Below are 23,376 nucleotides of genomic sequence, written 5' to 3'. Positions count from 1 at the left end.
GATAGAAAGCCCAGAAATAAACCCACGCACCTATGGTCAACTAGTCTATGACAAGGAGGCAAGGATATACAATGGAGAAAAGACAGTCTCTTCAATAAGTGGTGCTGGAAAAACTGGACAGCTACATGTAAAAGAATGAAATTAGAACACTCCCTAACACCATACACAAAAATAAACTCAAAACGGATTAGAAACCTAAATGTAAGACCGGACACTATAAAACTCTTAGAGGAAAACATAGCAAGAACACTCTTTGACATAAATCACAGCAAGATCTTTTTTGATCCACCTCCTAGAGTAATGGAAATAAAAACAAAAATAAACAAATGGGACCTAATGAAACTCCAAAGCTTTTGCACAGCAAAGGGAACCATAAACAAGATGAAAAGACAACCCTCAGAATGGGAGAAAATATTTGCTAACGAATCAACAAAGGATTAATCTCCAAAATATATAAACAGCTCATGCAGCTCAATATTAAAAAAACAAACAACCCAATCCAAAAATGGGCAGAAGACTTAAATAGACATCTCTCCAAAGAAGATATACAGATGGCCAAGAAGCACATGAAAAGCTGCTCAATATCACTAATTATTAGAGAAATGCAAATCAAAACTATAATGAGGTATCACCTCACACCAGTTAGAATGGGCATCATCAGAAAATCTACAAACAACAAATGCTGGAGAGGGTGTGGAGAAAAGGGAACCCTCTTGCACTGTTAGTGGGAATGTAAATTGACACAGCCACTATGGAGAACAGTATGGAGGTTTCTTAAAAAACTAAAAATAGAACTACCATACGACCCAGCAATCCCACTACTGGGCATATACCCAGAGAAAACCATAATTCAAAAAGACACACGCACCCCAATGTTCACTGCAGCACTATTTACAAGAGCCAGGTCATGGAAGCAACCTACATGCCCACTGACAGACGAATGGATAAAGAAGATGTGGTACATATATACAATGGAATATTACTCGGCCGTAAAAAGGAACGAAATTGGGTCATTTGTAGAGACATGGATGGCTCTAGAGACTGTCATACAGCGTGAAGTAAGTCAGAAAGCAAAAATCAAATATCGTATATTAACGCATATATGTGGAACCTAGAAAAATGGTACAGATGAACCGGTCTGCAGGGCAGAAATTGAGGCACAGATGTAGAGAACAAACGTATGGACACCAGTGGGGGAAAGTGGCGGGGGGTGGGGTGGTGGTGTGCTGAATTGGGCGATTGGGATTGACATGTATACACTGATGTGTATAAAATGGATGACTAATAAGAACCTGCTGCTGTACAAAAAATAAATAAAATAAAATTGAAAAAACCACTTCAAATTGAAAAGTTAATATGTGCGTGACTTAAAAAATTAAAAAGTGAAATGATAAAAAGTGAAAAATATTAAAAAGATAAAAAAACTTATATGTAGGTATGTGAATTATACCTCAATAAAGCTGTTATATTTTTGAAAACGTATGATTAAAAGTGTTAAAAACTTATAAGATTTGAAAGTTTAAAAACTCATTTTCTTACATAATGTTGAAGTTTAAAAAATTTAAATATTCTATGTAAGGGATAATAAGCTCTTAAAAATTTCTTTCTGAAAAACTCTGAGGCAGTTCATAAGCAAACAATGTTACTATAAAGAGCTAAGATAGAGATGATTCTTGGGGTGATAATTAAATTCAACTCCTGTATTCATGTATATAGATGAAGTCAGAAGCTTCTGCTCAAAGAAAGAAAAGGCTTTCTGCAAAGAGAGTGAAATGGGGATAAAAAGCAAAAGAAATTAAATGTAGAAGTACTTTCTTCTAATTGAGGGTACAATCATAGGGATCTTACGTTCAAGGCAAAAACAACTTCATAGCTATTTCTTTCTTGCTTTCTTATACCACACGCATTTAAATGAATTACGATCTCAAAGAATAAAAAGATTAAACAGAAACATTAAAGTTTCCCCAAAGTTCAAAATGGAAATGTCTAGTCAAAGTGAACAGAATAAAAATGGTTAAAACATAAATAAACTTCCAAAGAGCCCTTAGACTTCAAAGCAGTTTGAATGGCAACAAATTTCTAAGATGAACTTCCTTCCTAAAGGTAAGACTGCATATGAGTCAATTCAGGAAAAATTAAATACTGGAAATAAAGATATCAAAATGTACCTAGACATTTTTCTTTTTCTTTTCCCTCCCCTCCTTTATAATAATTTGACCAAAGTTATTCAACTTAGTTGCCCCTATACAGTAGTGCAATATTTTTTACAATAAGAGTATAGAAAATTAGGGCTAATATTAGGGCTAAAATTAATAATATTTAACAACAATAATAAATATAAAAAGTGTTTATCTTAAACACAAACAATCCTGACCTCTCACGCTTACATAACCATAAAAAATAAAAGCCTTCAAAAAAGAAACTATCACAGCTTCATAGAAATGCAGCATTTTAGAGCTGGAAGAGAATTCACAGATCCAGTCCAAACTTTCACTGTAAAAAGATACTAAACCACCATGACCGCAACAACAAAAATGGTAATCATGTAAAGTGAAATACGTGTTACTAACTTCACTCTGGTAAGCATTTCACAGTATATACATGTACCAAATTATCACAATATGCATCTTAAATGTACACGTTATATGTCAATTGTATCTCAAAGCCGGAAAAAAAGATAACTAAAGTTTGTTCATGACCATGCAGCTAGAAGGATGAAGAGTGAAGTCAGGTCTCTTAGCTCCTAGTCCAGTGCTTTCATCTGTGCTTCATCAACCTAGATTTGATTTTAATTTTTCTACCTACAAGCAAGTTTCTGAAAAACAGGAACTGTATTTTCTACTTTTTTATGAATCAAAAGCACAGAATACTAAATTTAGAGAAAGAAATTCTGTTTTATCTTAACACTGCTGCATAATGGCTATATGAACTTCAGCAAGTAACTCGTAGAACCTCAGTTTACTCACCCATAACTGATGAGATATGTAACTTCTAAACATAATTATTGAATTAGAATACTTAAAATTTTTCATACATTTTAAAGTCCCACATACACATGAAAAAAAATTTTTTATCATGAATACATACCTAGCTAGGTGGTAAAAATAAATAAGATTCTTAAAGCTTACTGTCAAAAGACTGTAGTAAACAAAGGCGAAAAAAAGAAGTGCATGATTCTGACATGTTTAAGATCTGGAGTTGAACGCAAAGAAGTGAACTTAAATTAAATGTTTAATTTAACAAATTAAATTTTAATTTATTGCTTAAAATTAAGCAATAATCTATAATCAAAACATCGTGTGAAGCACATGAAGACTAATACTCCTGAACAGTTCTGCTAATAAAAACACTCCTATGTCTTCATATACAAAAATATTTTAAAGTTTACTAAACAAAAAGTTAATTTCCATCTGTCCAAAAGACCAAAATGTTTTATAAAATTTCATTTTATTAGAGAGAAGTCTGTAAAGAAGATACAAGCAGCAAAATCACTTTTCTTAGTTAATACCATCCTTATATATTAGTCTATTCTTTCGTAAGAAAAAGAATTCCAGTTAACTTAAGGCCATGATTTTTAGTACAAAATGAAAAAGTTATTCTCAAAAGCAATATTTAAATCCCAACTTAACTATGGAAGTAATGTTTTAATGTATATTTTAGCATAAAAGTAAAACATTAGCTCCAACGCTCTGAGCAGCACTTGCAGTGCCCACACCCTTTCTTCAGGAAAGTAGCTTGGGCAGCTCCTTATATGTGGTTCATGGTATTTCAGGTCATATGACCTTGTGACCTTAACCACAGCTGACTCGATCAGGGAAACAATGCCAGCTCAATGCTATGCCACAAAGTCTATCACCAGTGACCTATGACACTGTCTCGCACAAGAACTGCCCAAAACTGTGACAAACAGACACTGTTGTCTTTAGGAAAGTGGGTGTACAGGATAGAGCAGAAGCCTTGAGACAAAAAAAGCAAGAGTGAAACAAGGAGCAAGTGAAAAGGAGAATGAGGGTTAATCCAAAGTGGCAGTAAGAAAAAGTAGCGGACAGAGATACAGGACCTGAGTTATAGGAAAGGGTGATTGTTAGGATATTATTGTAGGCCGAGCCATATTCCACTGTCCCACGATACCTCTTTGACTGTTAAGACAGGTTTCTATGTATCCTCACTGCCCCACATACCCTTAAGTGGTTATCTCTGAAATAACCTGTATCTCTCATCCTTCTGAAAAAGACTGACATTCAAACTCTTCTCACATGCTATATTTCTCAGATTGTTATAGGAGACATTTATAAGTCCATTAAAAAAATTTTTAGTATTATATATGTTGAGTCACATATGCTACATATTTTTTAAAAACATTACAACTAAGGCACAGACCAAGGAACAAATTATTTAACTCATTTCTTAAGCATTTAATATGGTACATAACACTACGCTAAGGCTAGACATTCAAATATTAAAATATTATCATAGCCTTCAAGGAGCTTAGTCTTATAGGAGAGTATGAGGAAGGCAAAAACTATGTAGAAAGTATTATAATGGAAACATCTACAGGATATTAAAGAAATGAAAAAAATTTAAAAAATAAACATTCTGGGACTTCCCAGGCGGTCCAGTGGTTAAAACTCCACGCTTCCCATACAGGGGGCGTGCGTTTGACCCATGGTCGGGGAACTAAGATCCCACGTGCTGCACAGTGCGGCCAAAAATAAATAAATAAAATAAGTAAATATTCTGCTCCGTCAGAAGGGCAGGAGAGGACTTCACAGAAGAGTTGACTAGAATCTGCTGAGGGACGAGAACATTCTGAGTTAGGGAAAAAAATGTGCAAAGGAATGAATGTGAGAATCTCCAGCACACTTAGGAACAGAAAGTAGTTCAGTGTGATTAGTATCCAGAATAAATTATTTTAGAATGACAAAATGATAAAAAGCAAGTAGAGGCAATAACATGAAGGGACTTACATGCCACATTTAGGACTTAAGACATCATTCTCTTTTGTGTTAAGGAAGTACTGAATAATTTTATCAGGGGAAAAAAATAATCTGATGTTTATTTTATAAAAAAAGAGAAGACACGTAAGTTTCTTATTTTCAATAATGGCAGACTAGGACTTCCCTGGTGGTGCAGTGGTTAAGAATCCGCCTGCCAATGCAGGTGACATGGGTTTGAGCCCTGGTCCGGGAGGATCCCACATGTCACGGAGCAACTGGGCCCGTGCGCCACAACTACTGAGCCTGTGCTCTAGAGCCCGCGAGCCACAACTACTGAACCTGCGTGCCACAACTACTGAGGCCCGCGTGCCTGGAGCCCGTGCTCCACAACGAGAAGCCACTGCAATGAGATGTGCGCACACCGCAATGAAGAGTAGCCCCCGCTCGCCACAACTAGAGAAAGCCCACGCGCAGCAACAAAGACCCAACGCAGCCAAAAAATAAATTAATTAATAATTAAAAAAAAATGGCAGACTACGTTTTTAGCTTACCATTAAGAACTAAAACTGTTGTATAAAATGTAAAAATGTCTCAAAAGCATCAAAGAAATGATAGTATGGATACAAACACCAAGCCAAAAGTAAAGCAGAGTGAACCCAAAGAGAAAAGAAGCAAATCCACTTGTAATCTGAGATCACTTGCTAGTCCTGGAAAACTAGATCCTACATTTTGATAGCCTCTGAGACAAAGTGGAGGAGGAGAGTTAAAACTGATTAAACTTAATTTAATGTTGTTCTTGGACTGGTAGTGATTTCTGCTGCCATAGAAAAACAAAACAAATTCTGTCTGAAGGACTCAAATATTCTAAAAAATAACTTTTCAAATAAAATGTCCAACACGCAGCAAAAAATAACGAGGCACCCAGGAAAACTGGACTCCATTAGATAGAACCAGCAAGCACCACCAAGATAAACATACCCACAAAGACTACAAATACTATACCTACCAGAGTCAGGCAATAGAATACTTCAGCAGAATATATTCAAAGAAATCAAAGTCAGGGAACAAGAAATAGGTCATATAGCACTTTAGGAAAAGAAACATAGAACTTCTAAAAATAAAACATACAATAACCAAAACTTAGCAAAATAATAACAGACTATTTTAACCACAGGAAGTGGTTAGGAATAAATTAATGAAGTAGATAACCAATCAGAAAAAACTCCAGAGAACAGCAAGGAAAGGAAAAAAATGTAAAGTAAGGAAAAGAGGGTAAGTGACTTAGATGATAAAGAGAGAAAGCTGAGTGTACATTTAACCAGAATTGAAGACAAAGGAGAGAATGATACATACTTGAAGAAAGCACAGCTTAGAAATGATGAAAGAGATAAACTTACAGATGGAAGAAGAAAAACAAATTGCACATGAAATGAATAAAAAGAAACCATTCTGAAACTGAAGGAAATCAAAGAGAAAAACAAATATCGTATGCTAACACATATATATGGAATCTACAAAAAAGAAAAAAATGGTTCTGAAGAACCTAGGGGCAGTACAGGAATAAAGATGCAGACATAGAGAATGGACTTGAGGACACAGTGAGGGGGAAGGGTAAGCTGAGACGAAGTAAGAGAGTGGCATTGACATATATACACTACCAAATGTAAAATGGATAGCTAGTGGGAAGCAGCCGCGTAGCACAGGGAGATCAGCTTGGTGCTTTGTGACCACCTAGAGGGGTGGGATAGGGAGGGTGGGAGGGAGATGCAAGAGGGAGGGGATATGGGGATATATGTATAGGTATAGCTGATACACTTTGTTATATAGCAGCAACTAACATAACAATGTAAAGCAATTATACTCCAATAAAGATGTTAAAATAAATAAATAAATAAATAATTTAAAAAAAAGAAACCAGAGGAAACCTGCAGATTACCTTCAAAAGACCAGGTCAGAATGACAGCTTCTCAACAACTAAATTGGAAGCCAGAACACAATATGCCAAGTATAGAAAGGAAGGGAGGGAGGGAGGGAAAGAGGGAATAGACAAATAACTCATTTTAAAAATGAGCAAAAGATATGAATAGACATTTCTCCAGAGAATATATACAAATGGCCGATAGGCACAATAAAAGATGCTCAGTATCATTAGTCATTGGGGAAATTCATATCAAAACAACGAGATAGTACTTCATAACCAATAGGATGGCTATATTAAAAAGAAAAGAAGTCTTGGTGAGAAAGAAATTGAAACCCTCATATATAGCTGACAGGAATATAAAATGGTACAGCTGCTTTGGAAAACAGTTTGGCACTCCTCAAAAAGTTTTTTCCAGCTTTGTTGAAATATAATTGACATACAACATTGTTTAAGTTTAAGGTGTTCATATATTGATTTGATATGTCAAAATGTTAAACACAGAGTTAGCATATGACCTAGCATATATATTCTCAGGTATATACCCAAGATAACCGAAAAAAACACATCACACAAAAACTTGTACACAAATGTTCGTTAACAGTTTTTATTCATAATAGCCAATAAGTGGACACAACTATCTATCAACTGATAGGCAAGCAAAATAAATGGATAAACAAAAATGTGGTATATCAGTACAATGGAATATTATTTGGTCATAAAAAGGAATGAAGTACTGATACATGCTACAACATGGATAAACCTTGAAAACATTATGCTAAGTGAAAGAAGCCAGACAAAAAAATGCCACACAATGTATGATGCATTTATATGAAATATCCAGCAGAGGCAAATCCATAGACAGACAGCAGATTAGAAAGCTGGGGAGGGGGGAGGGGGGAGGGGGAAGGGGGTAGGAGGAATGATTACTACTGAGCGTAAGGTTTCTTTCTGGAGTAATGAAAATGTTTTGGCATTAGACAGCGGTGATGATTGCACAACCCTGTGAATATAGTAAAAATCACTCAGTTAACACTTAAACGTGTACTTTAAAGTGGTGAATTTTATAGTATGTGACTTACAATTCAATTTTTTTTAATGAAGGCAATTTCTACTTCTAACAATGATGAAATAATAGGGCAGAATTTACCCTCCCATCTTAAACAACTAGAAAACTGAACAAAATACATGAAATAAAATTTTCAGACAACAGATACTGAAAAATAGCACAGGAAAAAGAAAATAAAGAAAATGAGCTTAACAACTATCCCAATTTACTGCCGGGAGACAATTTTCTAGCTGAAGCAGAGCGAAGGCAAACAGAACATGACAGTCTCTCTGAAGTGCGGAAACAGAGCAGATTTCAGGAAAGCCGAAAGGAGCTAGAGTTTATGGGCAGAGAACTGGCCAGGAAGGAGAGGCTGGGGAGATGGGCAGAAACATGGCCTCAAGTCTCTGGCTAAGTGCCAGTTTGTGCATGTGTAAGAGGAAACACAAGGAAAGAAACACTGAAACAATGCACAGAGCTCATAGTGGAAGGACCTAGTAGTAAACACAGCTAAACTATCCCTAGGCTAAAGGATGCTCTGAACCTGCACTAACAAAGATTTAAAACCAATCCTTGGGGGCTTCCCTGGTGGCACAGTGGTTGAGAATCTGCCTGCCAATGCAGGGGACACGGGTTCGAGCCCTGGTCTGGGAAGATCCCACATGCCGCGGAGCAGCTAGGCCCGTGAGCCACAGTTACTGAGCCTGCGCGTCTGGAGCCTGTGCTCCGCAACAAGAGAGGCCGCGACAGTGAGAGGCCCGCGCACCGCGATGAAGAGTGGCCCCCACTTGCTACAACTAGAGAAAGCCCTCGCACAGAAACTAAGACCCAACACAGCCATAAATAAATAAATAAATAAATAAAAATTAAAAAAAAAAAAAACCAATCCTTGGGGACTTCCCTGGTGGTCCAGTGGTTAAGAATCCTCCTTCCAATGCAGGGGACGTGAGTTTGATCCCTGGTCAGGAAACTAAGACCCCACATGCCGTGCGGCAACTAAGCCCGTGCGCCACAACTAGAGAGCCCGCGTGCCGCAACTACTGAGCCCATGCACCACAACTACAGAGAAGCCCACACACCACAAAAGGCCCCTCATGCTGCAGCAAAGATCCCACGTGCCGCAAAGATCCTGCAAGCCGCAACTAAGACCCGATGCAGCTAAATAAATAAATAAATAAATAAATAAATAAATAAATAAATAAATATTTAAAACCAATCCTCAAAAAGATCAGACTAATTTCAAGTAACTTAACTGTGAACAAGAATAAAGTCCAACACCATTTCAAGGAAATTTTTAAAAATCCAGACCCCTGAACACAAAACACACCTTTACTATATAAAATCAAAAATTACCAAGCATGAAAAGAAGCATAAAAATAAAACCCGTAACAAGAAGAAAGGTCAATTGACAAAAACTGACCCAGAAATAGCAAAGATTAAAATACTAAAACATCTATTATAGCTGGGGCCCCCAGTCCCCGGGCCACAGACCTGTTAGGAACCAGGCCACACAGCAGGAGGTGAGCGGCGGGTGAGAGAGCAAAGCTTCATCTGTATTTACAGCCGCTCCCCATCGCTCGCATTGCTGCCTGAGCTCCGCCTCGTGTCAGATCAGTGGCAGCATTAGATTCTCATAGGAGCACAAACCCTGCTGTGAACTGCGCATGTGAGGGATCTAGGTTGCTCGCTCCTTATGAGAATCTAATGCCTGATGATCTGAGGTGGAGCTGAGGCAGTGATGCTAGCTCTGGGGAGTGGCTGCAAATACAGATTATCATTAACAGAGAGTTTTGACTACACAGAGACCGTAATAAATCAACTGCTTGCAGACTCATATCAAAACTCTATCAGTGAGTGGAAAGTGACAATTAAGCTGCATCTGGTGGCAGGCTTTACAGTGACAAGTGAGTTGATGTACTTCGATTGTACAACTGCATGTGGTGGCAGGCTTTAAGTCAGAAACTGACACTTATTTCAGTCTGCGCGTGGCGTGCCCATTATTTTATTTACCACTTCTGTCCACACCTCTTTCCTGCACTGTGCACTTGTCTCAGTCACAGTTTTGGTAAGCCCACAAGCTAACCCTAGCCAAAATGAGTAAAAAACAAACGTCGCTGGAGAGCTTTTTTTGAAAGGGGGGAAAGACCCAATGATGAGACAGCAGAAGACTCTAAGACTGCCAACAAAACAAATGCTGCATTTAAAAGAAAATACCAAGAGTCCTACTTAAATTACGGGTTTCGTTGCTGCAGGTGATTCACATTCTCCATGCCCGCTCTGTATAATATGTGGCAACTAGCTATCCGAGGAAGCCATGAAACCTTCAAAACTGTTTCGCCACATGGAGACCAAGCACCCTGCATTAAAAGACAAGCCTTTGGAGTTTTTCAAAAGAAAAAAAACGTGAACACGAAGAATAGAAGAAGCAATTACTGAAGGCCACCACTTCATCAAATGTGTCTGCACTGAGAGCATCATTCTTAGTGCCTAACCACATTGCTAAAGTTAAGAAGCCCTTTACTGGGCTTCCCTGGCGGTCCAGTGGTAAAGAATCCGCCTTACAATGCAGGGGATACGGGTTCGATCCCTGGTCAGGGAACTGAGATCCCATATGCTGCAGGGCAACTAAGCCCGCACACCGCAACTACTGAGCTTGTGCGCCTCAACTAGAGAGCCTGCGTGCCGCAAACTACAGAGCCCACACGCCCTGGAGCCTGCGCGTCACAACTAGAGAATAGAAAACCCGCCCGCCACAACTAGAGAGAAACCCGTGCATCGCAATGAAGAGCCCGCGCACTGCAATGAAAGATCCCACGTACCTCAATGAAGATCCTGCGTGCCTCAACTAAGACCCGACGCAGCCAAAAATAAACTAAATAAATAAATCTTTAAGAAAAAGCCCTTTACCACTGGTGAAGAGTTGAGCCTGCCTGCTGCTAAGGACATCTGTCATGAACTTTTAGGAGAGGCTGCAGTTCAAAACGTGGCACGTGTTCCTCTTCTGGCTAGCACCATAACTAGACGAATTGATGAAATAGCAGAGGATACTGAGGCACAATTGTTAGAGAGGATTAATGAGTCACCATGGTACGCAATCCAGGTTGACGAGTCTACTGATGCTGACAACAAGGCAACAATGCTTGTTTTTGTGCGATATATCTTTCAGGAGGATGTGCATGAGGATATGTTATGTGCACTTTTGCTGCCAACCAACACAATAGCTGCAGAACTCTTCAAGTCTTTGAATGATTACACATCAGGAAAACTGAATTGGTCATTTTGTGTGGATATATGCACAGATGGAGCAGCTGCCATGATTGGACGGCTTTCTGGTTTCACTACTCGGGTCAAAGAGGTTGCTTCTGAATGTGAGTCTACGCACTGTGTCATCCATAGGGAAATGCTGGCTAGCTGAAAAATGTCACCTGAACTTAACGTTTTGCGGGATGTGATTAAAATTATGAACCATATTAAAATACATGCCCTTAACTCACAACTGTCCACACAGCTCTATGAGGAGATGGACGCAGAGCACACACGTCTTCCCTTATACACAGAAGTGGGATGGCTTTCTAAAGGTAGATCACTGGCCAGAGTTTTTGAGTTACAAGAGCCACTCCAGAGATTTCTTTTAGAAAAACAGTCACCACTGGCAGCACATTTCAGCGCCACAGAATGGGGTCGCAAAACTTGCTTACTTGTGTGACATATTCAACCTGCTCAACAAACTCAATCTGTCACTTCAGGGGAGAACAACAACTGTGTTCAAGTTGGCAGATAAAATGGCTGCATTCAAGGCCAAACTGGAATTATGGGGGCAATGAGTGAACACTAGGATTTTTGACATGTTTCAAGTATTAGCAGAGATTTTGAAAGAGGCTGAGCCAGGGCCTTCTTTCTCCCAGCTGGTGCATGATCACCTATCTCAGCTTTCAAAAGAGTCTGAGCATTACTTCCCAGCCACAAAAGACCCCCGAACTGGGAAGGCATGGATCCGCGACCCATTTGTGAATAAGCCTGGTGAATCGACTTTGTGCTAGAAGAGGATCAAATGCTTGAGATCGTAAATGACGGTGGCCTTAAAAGTATGTTTGAGACAACTTTAAATCTCCATACGTTCTGAATTAAAGTCAAGGTGGGATATCCTGAGACTGCCACGAAAGCACTGAAAAGCCTGCTTCCGTTTCCAGCATCCTATCTTTGTGAAGCAGGGTTTTCTGCAGTGACAGCAACCAAAACGAGATTACGGAGTAGACTGGACCTAAGCAACACACTTCAGGTGTCAGTGTCTCCCATCACCCCCAGATGGGACCATCTAAGTTGCAGGAAAACAAGCTCAGGGCTTCCACGGATTCTGCATTATGGTGAGTTGTATAATCACTTCATTATATATTGCAATGTAACAATAGCAGAAATAAAGTGCACAATAAATATAATGCGCTTGAATCATGTGAAACCAACCATCCCCCCACCCCCACCTCCCCAGTCCGCGGAAAAACTGTCTTCCAAGAAAGCGGTCCCTGGTGCCAAAAAGGCTGGGGACTGCTGTATTACAGAAGTTATAGGTTTGGGTTCCTTACATTGAATCATAGCAAACTGTAAGGATAAAAGTTAGGTTTCTTCCTGTTCTCTGTTAAGAGAAATAATTTTGAATTCTAAATAGTAATACACTGAAATAATAAGAGTGAAAATAATTCACTTGAATAGTAGTTTAGATTTTTATTTTTTAAACTGAATATCTTCTTTTAAAGCTTTAGTATTTTTCCCTTTTTCTCTCATATTCTCTTACTTCCTCAGAATTCATTCTCTTGAAATTTGCTCGCTTATAAAGACAAAATGAAGTAAAAGTACAAAGAAATGACAAGTGAGGACCTACCTGAAGTCTTGCTAGTTGAGCAGTACGGGCTACTATTTTATTGTATGGCTCAACAATTTTTGCTTTCATCCTAAAGGAAAAACAGAAAGAGGAGTGACAAAATCATCTTCAAAATATCAATGGATAAAAATCTTTCTATTTCATTTATTTACAAAATGAACAACAGTACCTATCAACAGCTCCCTGTAAAGCCCCAATTCTTGTCTGCATCATCTGAAGGACACCTAGGAAAACATAACAGCTTACATTACTTTACAAATTTACAAGGGTTCAAATTGGGTAAAAAGTTAAAAGAAAAAAATAGAGAAATTTTTCCATTTTTTTCTGCCGTCATCATAATCCAACCAATATCTTTTACCTAGACTATTGCAAAAACCTCTGACTAGTCTTCCCCGTCCTAACCTTGCTCCACTAAAGAAGTCTGACAAGGAATGGGAAGTGACTGCTTAATGGGTACAGGGTTTCCATTTGAGGTGATGAAAAAGTTCTGGAACTGGATAGTGATGGTTGCACAACACTGTAGATGTAATTAATAGCACTAAGATAGTTTAAAATGGTTAAAGTGGTAAATTTCATGTTAATGTGTATTGTACTACAATTACGAAAAAAGAAGCGTGGGACTTCCCTGGTGGCGCAGTGGTTAAGAATCCACCTGCCAATGCAGGGGACACGGGTTCAAGCCCTGGTCCAGGAAGATCCCACATGCTGCAGAGCAACTAAGCCCGTGCGCCACAACTACTGAGCCTGCACTCTAGAGCCCGCGAGCCGCAACCACTGAGCCCGTGAGCCACAACTACTGAAGCCCGCACGCCTAGAGCCCCTGCTCCGCAACAAGAGAAGCCACCACAATGAGAAGACCGCACACCGCAATGAAGAGTAGCCCCTGCTCGCCTCAACTAGAGAAAGCCCACGCCCAGCAACGAAAACCAAACACAGCCAAAAAATAAATAAAGAAATTTATTTTTTAAATTATATTAAAAAAAAAAAAAGCCTGAGTGATCTTTGGAAGTGCAAATTATAACACTCATCTGCTAAAACCCTTCCCCAGTCTCCCCTTCGCTCCTGTGTTAAAACTAAAGTCCACGGCTTGGTCTACAACGCCCTGAACGATCTGGAAATGAGGTACTCTCCTCCTGGTATACTCTCTCTAACCCCCAATGCTAGATAAATAATAAATATGGACAGCAAGTATATTATTGCCTTTACTCTCTACTTACATAACATGATGAAGAACTGTTTATAAAATTGTAAAATTATTTTCAGGAAGATAGATCTTAAATTTTACTTTTTTATATGCCTAAAAATGGGCTTTCCAATATTACAGATTTAATTATTTTGAACTATATTCCTTAAAACTCAGTTTCTATATTCAACTGGCATAGCTGCAGTTTTGAAACATAGCATTCTAAATAAATTTAAGTATAGAATGTTGTCATATTAGATGAAGTAATTTAAGAATCAACTAATACTCCTATCTGCATACAAATATGTTTTAATATGGCTCAGTCCAATAAAATCCTTTCTGGACCCAAGGATTTCTGCCAGTATTATGTTCACTGACCTTAAACCTCCAAGAATGAACTGGCTTTCCTTGTTATCATCACTTCCTCACATCTTATTCTCTCCACAACCCACTCGCAACACCTTTCACACATATGCCACCAAAACAGATCTTGTCAAGGTCACCAGAAATCTCCAAGGTGCCGAATTCTATAGTCAGTTCTGTCTTGATCTTGTTTAACTCTCAGAAATTCACGACACGTTGAACCACTCCCTCCCTAAAACATTTTTTTCTCTAGGCTTCCAAGTCATCGCCCTCCTGGGTTCCCTCTGATGGCACTGGTTGCTCCTACTCCTTCTCTGTTAGATCTCTACATGCTGGAGTACTCCAAGATTTGATCCTCAGCCACCTTCTCTCCTCCATCTAGAATCTCTCTTAGGGATTCCATTCAAACCCAATGTTTTAAACACTATCTGTTCAATAAAATACTGATTTTATATACACACATATGTACATACATCTATATAGATTTTCTTTATGCCTATCTATACACACACACACACACACAAATCTCTAGCCCTGAACTTTCTTATGACAAATTTAAGACACGCAAGATAACTTCTGCCCCACCATGATCCTCTCCAGTGTGACGCATCTCAGTTACTCATACCATCATCTATCCAATTTTTCAGACTAAAATCTTAGGAATCACTGTTGGTGACTTTTTTCCCTCAGACCTTTCATTTCCCATCAACAAATCCTATCAGCTCTACCCCCATTTTATCCCATTCACTTCTCTCTCTTTACATCCACCACTAATTCAAGGCACCATCAATGTCTACTAATCTAATAGCTTCTAAGTTGGTACCCCAGATTCTACTCTTGCCTTCTTATAGAGCCACCAGAGAAAACTTTTTAGAGCATTAATCACATAACATCTCTAATTAAAACCCTCCACTGTTTACCACTGCATTTAGAATGAAAATCAAAATTCCTTCCCAAGAACCTCATCTACAGTTCTTTCCCTCATTCACTAAACTCTAGTCATACTAGCCTTTTCTTTCTGCCCTTCAAACGTGCCACGCTAATTCCATTTATTGGTCCCTCAGCTTACCACACTCTCCTCCCCAGATAGTCATGTGGTAGCTCTTTCTCATCATTCAGATCTCAGTTGAAATGTCATCTTCTAAAAGAAGCATCTCCTGCCCATTCTAGCTAGTAAGGAACTCCCATTCTTCTACCTCATCATCTATTTTATTTTCTTTTAGGACTTAAAAGTACCTGAAGTTCCCCACTTACACATTTTTTTTTTTTGGTCTAATTCCCTACCTAGAACATAAATATCATGAGAATAGTGACTCTATTGTTCACAGGTGCCTGGTATCTAACAAGTTCTCAATTACTATTTGACTGAGAGAGCAAATAAATGAAGAAATTAGGCTATCTCTTTTTAATAAAATAGGCTTAATTAAATATACCTCCAAACTCTATAAGGACAGGGACTCTGTATACTGTTACAGTTGCCTGGAATCTAACAAATTCTCAATTAAAATTTAAATGCATAAATAAACAAAAAATGAAGAGTAAATTTTAATAAAATAGGCTAAATAAATATATCTCCAAATGAATTACACGACCAAAATTTTAAATATATAGGAGAAAAAGCAGATGAAGTAGAAGTTGGGATAATACTCATTTTCAAATACATAAAACACATCTCAAAAAGTTTAATAAATGATTAGAAATACACATCATGCTAAAATGAATACTAACTGATTCATACTTTGACTTATGTTCAAACAATCTGGAGAATATTCTTAGATTATCATAGGAATTCAGAGAAGTCAGCCTTTGTACTGTACACAGTCACCCAATGGATAGTCATTCTAACTCAGTCTAACAGCATATTTTAAATATTTTAATCACTGAAAAGCACTCTGGGGAAAATCAGCACACTATAGAACTAAACACATATAGGGAACTCCCTGGTGGTCCAGTGGTTAGGACTCGGCACTTTCACTGTCGTGGCCCAGGTTCAATCCCTGGTTGGGGAACTAAGATCCTGCAAGCCATGTGGTGTGGCCAATTTAAAAAAAAAGAAAAACAAAACCACAATGAGAAGTATTTCTGTTGTGATGATTCACCTACAACTATATACACTCAAAATCAATGTACTACCGTGACATCCCTATGGGTTTCTATAAAGGAAAAAAACCTTTATTCATTTGTTTATAAAAATTACCATTAAAAACAAGGTATTATTTACTTGCTTCCAGAAACATATAAAAATATGAGATGAAAGAAAATTAATTTTCCATAGTAAGTCTGTACCTAGAGCCTCTTAATTTTCCCACGAACATAGTCTGATATCTATCCTAAATATTCAAATAACAAACTGTTATTTCCAAAATACTATGTTCTTTATCAGGATGCCTTAGAAACAGTGCACATGCTGAAAATAACATCTTTGAGTGCACATAAGAAATACTAGAGGAAGCATTAAAGAATATTGCATCACAGAAAGCAATATCCTTCTTCCTTAAGAATTTCATCAACATAGGGAAGAATCACTTGGCTTTCTTTTGATGTGCAATGATTAACAGTAATCACAAGTGATAATGGAAAATACAATATTAACATTTCATATTTATGAGATGTAATTTAATTTAATAAAGAGAGAATGAAAAATTCAGAAAAGATGTCAAACAAAAATAAGAGAGTTCATAATAAAAATCCAATGTATTATTATTCTACTATACTTTCATTTTTGAAAAGCATTTCAAAGAAAGCCAAACGTAAGGAAAGAATTCAAGCCTATTTCCACTACTTTGGTGGAGTTGATTTTGTTTTTGTTTCTGTTTTTTTTTTGGCCACGCCACGCGGCTTGCTGGATCCTAGTTCCCCAACCAGGGATTGAACCCGTGCCCGTAGCAGTGAAAGTGTGGAGTCCTAACCACTGTAACCACTGGAATTCCCCTGCTTATTTGTTTTAATTAACTAACAGTTACAAAAGCACTAAATATGTGCCAGGAATTGTCCCAGGCATTGTGTTAACTCATTTAATCCTCTAAATAACATATTAGTACATATTAATACTCCTCCTTTATAGATAAAACTGAGGCACAGAAAGGTTAAGTAAGTTGTCCAAAGTCACACTTCTAGTAGGTGGGAAAGCAAGGATTTAAACCCGGAGAGTTTAGCTCAGGGATCAGCAAAGTTTTATTAAAGTTTTGTTGGAACACAGCCACACACATTCGTTTCCATATTACCTGGCTGCTTTCACCCTGTAACAGCAGAGTTTAGTAGTTGCAACAGAGACGGTATGACCTTCAAAGTCTAAAATATTTACTTTCTGACCCTTCACAGGAGAAGTTTCCAAGCCCTGGGTTAGCTCTGTATAATGTATAATAGTTAATGGAAATATACCTTCCAAAGACTCAATCCCAGTTGCTTGTGCCAATAAATCTTCATGTCTTGCAACGACCTGAAAATCAAGAATGAATAATCAGCACTGCAAGTATTAAGTATTATAATTTGTAACCACAAAGTAGAATTGAAGGTCTCTCTCTTTATGGAAAGTGGGAAAATGCTAATACAAAAAATACAGGTTATAAAGGTGTGTTTGAGCTGAATGACTGGTGGGAACACAAACACGCTATAGCTCAACACACAGCCAAAGACGTCTTTTCATTAGCCCCGTGGTTTCCTAGGGGGATGTGCAGAAGGAGTTGTGCCCAAACTGAAAAACAAAAAACAGCTAATTCTTGCCACGCTAATTAATACATGCTTCCCTTTTAAAGAGTGTTTTCAAACATCAGGTTCTTTTAGTTCTTGCATTTAATTCAGCATCAAGACCACATTCTAATTTGGAAAGATAAAGCAGAGTCAGCACCTCCCTAAACATCCCTCTGCTTCCAGCTTCCTAATGTCACAGCAAATTCTCTTCCTTGCAGAAGACTGGTATTTTTAAGAAAATTAGGGCAGTGTGAATAGTCATATCAAAAAAAAAAAAAAAAAACCATAAAAGTTAAGAGTTAAAGGCTACATGCAAGAGAGTCCTAGAAACACCAAGAAATCAAGCAAATCTTTAGAACAATGCAGGAATCCTTATTATTTTGTAAGCTTTATTACAATGAATAAGAAGTTTCATGTCTAGTCTGTAAACTGAAGCTCCTAATCAGCAAAGATTCATTCAATGGAATGCCTAAATCCTCTACTTTGCCCTGTTTCACATGTCACTTGTCATTCTAGCAAGTTCCTCTATCACATATCTAAAATAAGTGCTACTTTTGGTCTCCTATGTCTCTTATCCAGAAGACATCTGAGTTCTCCCCAGTCCACTGATATGGTCATTAATGTGTCCATCCTAACAAGATGAATATTTTTCTAATTCTCTATTCTTTGTCCCTTGTGATACTCTGGAAAGGCTGAAAAGCCTAAAACTACAATTTCATAGACTCCCCTGTGGTCAACTGGATGAATTTCCAAGAGATTCAGAAGACAGAAGAAAGAGGAAAACTATCTTCCCTGTTTCAGCTGGTAAGAAAAGTCCTGAGACCTGAGGATTTAGAGACAGTTGAGATAGCCCTATAGATCATTCCAGAGTTCAGTTACCAAGCATCCAGAAGCTGAACTTTAGCAATGGCATGGGAGGTAACAGCAGGAGCTTCCAGGTCTCTGTGTTGCATCTGTGGTAGATCCTTCAACTCATTCCATTAGCTACCCATCCAATCCTCTGTATTAAATATCTTCCCGCTTTAAATACCTAGAGCAGTTTCTGCTTCCTGCACTAAAACCCTGACTAATACATACTTCGGTACATCTTTTGTAATTTTAATCATCTCAATGATATTTTAAATTATTTTTATTATATTTTATTTACTGGTTTGGTTAGCATTATCCCAATTTTGCTTCTGCAGAAAAACAATTGTAGCAGGTTCAGATCTCATACCAGGAATCAGAGACTTCCTCCACCCTACATCCAGAACCACTGTAAGTATAACTTGCCCCCTCTAGGAGATGTTAAATAGATTTTAAGTTTTTATTGATTCCTTCAGAGAAGGTACTATATGCAAAGAATAAGGAAAATGCCAACCACAAAAAGGCAGAAAGAATTTCAGGTGGCTCCTGCAAAAAGCTACCCCCTGCGAAACCTAGGCAGAATTAAGTGCATTTTCCCCTGCTCCCATAGACAGTTTGTACTATTCTATTTAAAACAGGCATCACTTGCCTGTCATTATTTCTGCCTGTATCTGCCACTGGTCTGTGAATCCTTGCAGAGCCAGGAAATGTTTTCATTTTTATATCCGCACAGCCTAAAGCAAAGCCTGACAATTAAAACTGTCCTATAAATGTTCCTCAATAAGTATTGATCTCTAATCATATAATCAGAATTTTAACTGACCTTAAAAGTCATCCCAGTCCGAACCAAGCTGCTCTTTTTTTTTTTTTAAAGAACTGTCTATAATATATACTTCTATTTTTTTTTTAATAAATTTATTTATTTTTTATTAATTTTATTTTTGGCTGCGTTGGGTCTTCATTGCTGTGCGCAGGCTTTCTCTAGTTCCGAAAACCGGGGGCTACTCTTCGTTGCAGTGTGCAGGCTTCTCTTGTTGCGAAGCCCAGGCTCTAGGCGCGCGGGCTTCAGTAGTTGTGGCACGTGGGCTCAGTAGTTGTGGCTCGTGGGCTCTAGAGCGCAGGCTCAGTAGTTGTGGCACACAGGCTTAGTTGCTCCACAGCATGTGGGATCTTCCCGGACGAGGGCTCGAACCCGTGTCCCCTGCATTTGCAGGCGGACTCTTAACCACTGCGAAACCAGGGAAGCCCCAAACTGCTCTTTTAATTGATAAAGTAAGACACGAAAAACTTAAGGGAACATGTCTCGTTATACCAGATCTAGGTTTCCTGGAAAATAGTTCATTTATTCATGCAATTTGTTCATTCATTTAAATATTTAAGTGCCTACTCAGAAAGAAAGGCAACACTAGGAAGTACACCATAAAACCATCCTATAAAAATCACAGAATTGTAGAAGAGGAAGGAACCTTCAAGATTTTCTACTACAATCTCCTCTTCCCCCTTATTCACTCCAACCCATTCCATAGGTTTTTCTCCTTTTTTTAAAAAAAAAGCAAGACTCAAAGGCATTACATGGTATGAAAGGTAACAGCACAACTGAGATTCGGACCTATCTCCTAACTCCCCTCATTGTGTTCTATCCACCACAAATTTATCAACTTTCTGTAATTTCATCAAATGTTACATTTTGTGCTCATAAAGTGTGAACTGCTGATAGGAACATCCCAGTTTTTCTTATTCACACTGTTCTGCTTCCAAAATTCCATTTTCTATTATCTTTATCAAAGACATCCTATTTTTTGCCTACCTATATTCTCTCCATATCAGTTAAGATGATGAAAACAAAGTATGAATAAAAGGTTTTGGAGAGATGGGTATATCCATTTTTCAAATAACAAAAAGTAGTTTACAGAAAACTTTTCAAAGATATACTTGGAAAAATATACATTTGTTCATGTAAATACACATTTAGATTAAATAATAAAAGGATTATAAAAATGATATATTATCACTCTGGGTTGAATAAATTGTATGATCCAGAAAATTGGAGTTACCTGTAAGTGCAGTTCTTTATCCAACTGACTGATTCCTTGGGCAAGTTTTGCTAGTTGTTCAGCAATTACAGCTTGATGAATAGATTGAGAAGTATAAGTCTTTACATCAAAGTCTTCATTTAAAAAATCACTATAACACTCTGGGAAAAAAAATAAGAAAAAATCCTTATTAATTACACTGCACCAAACCACAGATATTAAACAACAGAACAATTATAATCATAGTTAACATATTTTGAGGTCTTTCTATACACCAGAAAGTACTGAAAAGGCTTTCTGTTGTAAATGAGAAGGAAGAGGCGGTAGCAACAGCAGTAGAGACTGGTAAAATTCACTAAGAACTTACTACGCGTCAGGTACTGATATAAGCACTTTATACATACTAACTCATTCAATGTTCACACAACCCTGTTGGAACTATCATTCTCCCCGTTTCACAGGTGAAGAGACAGCCACAGACAGGACATGCAACTTGTGCAACCTCACTGTTTGAACCCAGGCAGTGTAGCTGCAGATCCCACGCTCTGGACTACTATGCATATTCCTAAAAGCTAGTTTTTAATCAGTGAGTCAAAAGGAAAATATTGAGCAAAAGATTGAAAAAAAAAAAAAACTACTAACCACAGCTTTTAACACAAGAAAACAAGGTCACTGACAATGACAATAGGAAAACTGACTGTATTTGATAATTATGGTCTCCAGCATCTCCAGACTGATGCACAAATACTGTTACAATAAAGTGAATCTGAAATTTTAATAGAAGTAGGCAAATGCAAACTTACAGGTATTACTGAAATTTTGGATTTATGGGTGAAATAAGTAAATGGAAAGAGAAACCATGTTTAAAGTAGACCCCTAAGAGAAAGCAAAAAAAGGGACTTCCCTGGAAGTCCAGTGGTTAAGAATCTGTGCCTCCATCGCAGGGGGCACGGGTTCGATCCCTGCTCAGGGAACTAAGATCCTGCATGCCACGTGGCACAGCCAAAAATTAAATAAATAAAAATTTTAAAACAAGAAGTGATGCTAGATGTTAAGAAGATATCTTTCTGTACAGAAATCCACAAATTTGTGGGTGGAACGAAAGTGGAGAGAATTATGAATGAAAAATAGATACACAGAAGTGAAGTCAATGTAGGTATAAACAATTATCTCCTAGCCATATGGCAGATATACGTAAGACTGCCTTGACAGAGATTATGAAACTAACAAGCTATAAAATAGAGTACTTATAAGAAAACTTCAATTGTCTATATCCACAATAATGTATACTCCATGAGGGCAAGTTCTTTGTTTTGTGTACTACCACACCCATAGAGCCTGAACAATGCCTGACACATGGCAGATGTTCAATACTGGTTGAATGCATGAATTAATCTGTGTATCAGCTGCAAGTATCATTCTGCTAAAAGCAAAGACTCATTCTTGACTATTCTCAAAGTGTAGTGGAGTGAAAGAAGGAAACTGCTACTTCGGCCTTAATTCTTAGAACCCCATTTCCTTCGAGTTTGCCAAGTAGTTCTCAGAATTAAGGATCCTGTCAGGCAGACAAATGGAGAAGGCTATTCCAAGAGGGAAGGTTTAGAGGCAGCAAATGTAATGGCATATTTTGAGGAATAAGGATAATACTGACTTAAGTATGTCTAGATCACAGTGTGTGTTGGGCAGAAAAGGTAAAGAATGATAGGATTTGAGGTTCCAAAGGAAGGTTGGGGTGTAGTTTGAAAAGAGGCTGGTAAAATATCCAAAATGTTCAGACTATTTCCCATTTAAGGGTTTAAAGCCAAGAAAGAGCTCTGTTAGCCTTGTGTTGTAGAACAGCTTCTGGCAGCTGTATGGAGGATGATTGAAAAGGGATTAGCCACGCGGTGGTGTGCTGGGGCTGGCTCGGATTGGCTCCTGACAGCCAACTGTTAATCTCTCAGGAATTGTGTGAGACAGTTGACATCACATGTAGGTATCTTAAAATTGACCATGGTAAGGGTATTTACACCATGAAAATTAGCATACACTACAAAATCAGGGCTTCTATTTTCCCAGGATGCTAATTTACCAACACACCCATGGAATAGAGCCACAGAGGCCAGTAAGGTGCTATGTTAACAGCCCAAGTGACAGGATGAAGACTAAGATAGTAGCAGTAAGACTGTCAAGGAAGTGACAAATTTGACAAATATTCAGACACTATAATGTATAGGACTTAAAGAGACAAGCTGAAAGATGGGTGATTAGGTAGACCAAGAATTAAAGGATGACTCCCAAGTTTCTTGATTAACTGACATAGGGAATTCAGTTTTGCATGAAGTAGTCCACCAGGAATCTTTGTATAAAAATGAAGATGAATGTACCCCTGCCTCCAAGGAACTGATAACCTACATGGGAACAAGCACACATCTAACCTACGTGGGAACAAGCACACATCTAACTTACCACACACAATTAATAATTAATACAATTAATGGTA

General features: G+C 38.0%; 1 protein-coding gene across 2 annotated transcripts in view; it reads right to left on the bottom strand.

The window, feature by feature from the left end:
- The window catches only part of COG5 (component of oligomeric golgi complex 5), a 284,645-nt gene that overhangs the window by 258,324 nt on the left and 2,945 nt on the right, over positions 1-23,376 (bottom strand). For both annotated transcript variants that reach the window (XM_082399763.1, XM_082399764.1), the window contains exons 2-5: positions 20,916-21,055; positions 17,707-17,764; positions 12,949-13,003; positions 12,780-12,849 (exon numbers count right to left, since the gene is read on the bottom strand). In XM_082399763.1, the coding sequence (XP_082255889.1) occupies positions 12,780-12,849; positions 12,949-13,003; positions 17,707-17,764; positions 20,916-21,055 (323 nt within the window). The remainder of the gene's footprint in view (positions 1-12,779; positions 12,850-12,948; positions 13,004-17,706; positions 17,765-20,915; positions 21,056-23,376) is intronic.

This window comes from Balaenoptera borealis (assembly GCF_965194805.1).
Source record: "Balaenoptera borealis genome assembly, chromosome: 7".
In the NCBI taxonomy this organism is placed as follows: Eukaryota; Metazoa; Chordata; class Mammalia; order Artiodactyla; family Balaenopteridae; genus Balaenoptera; species Balaenoptera borealis.
Note: the sequence above shows the minus strand (reverse complement) of the source record. Positions and strands in the feature narration are given on the sequence as shown.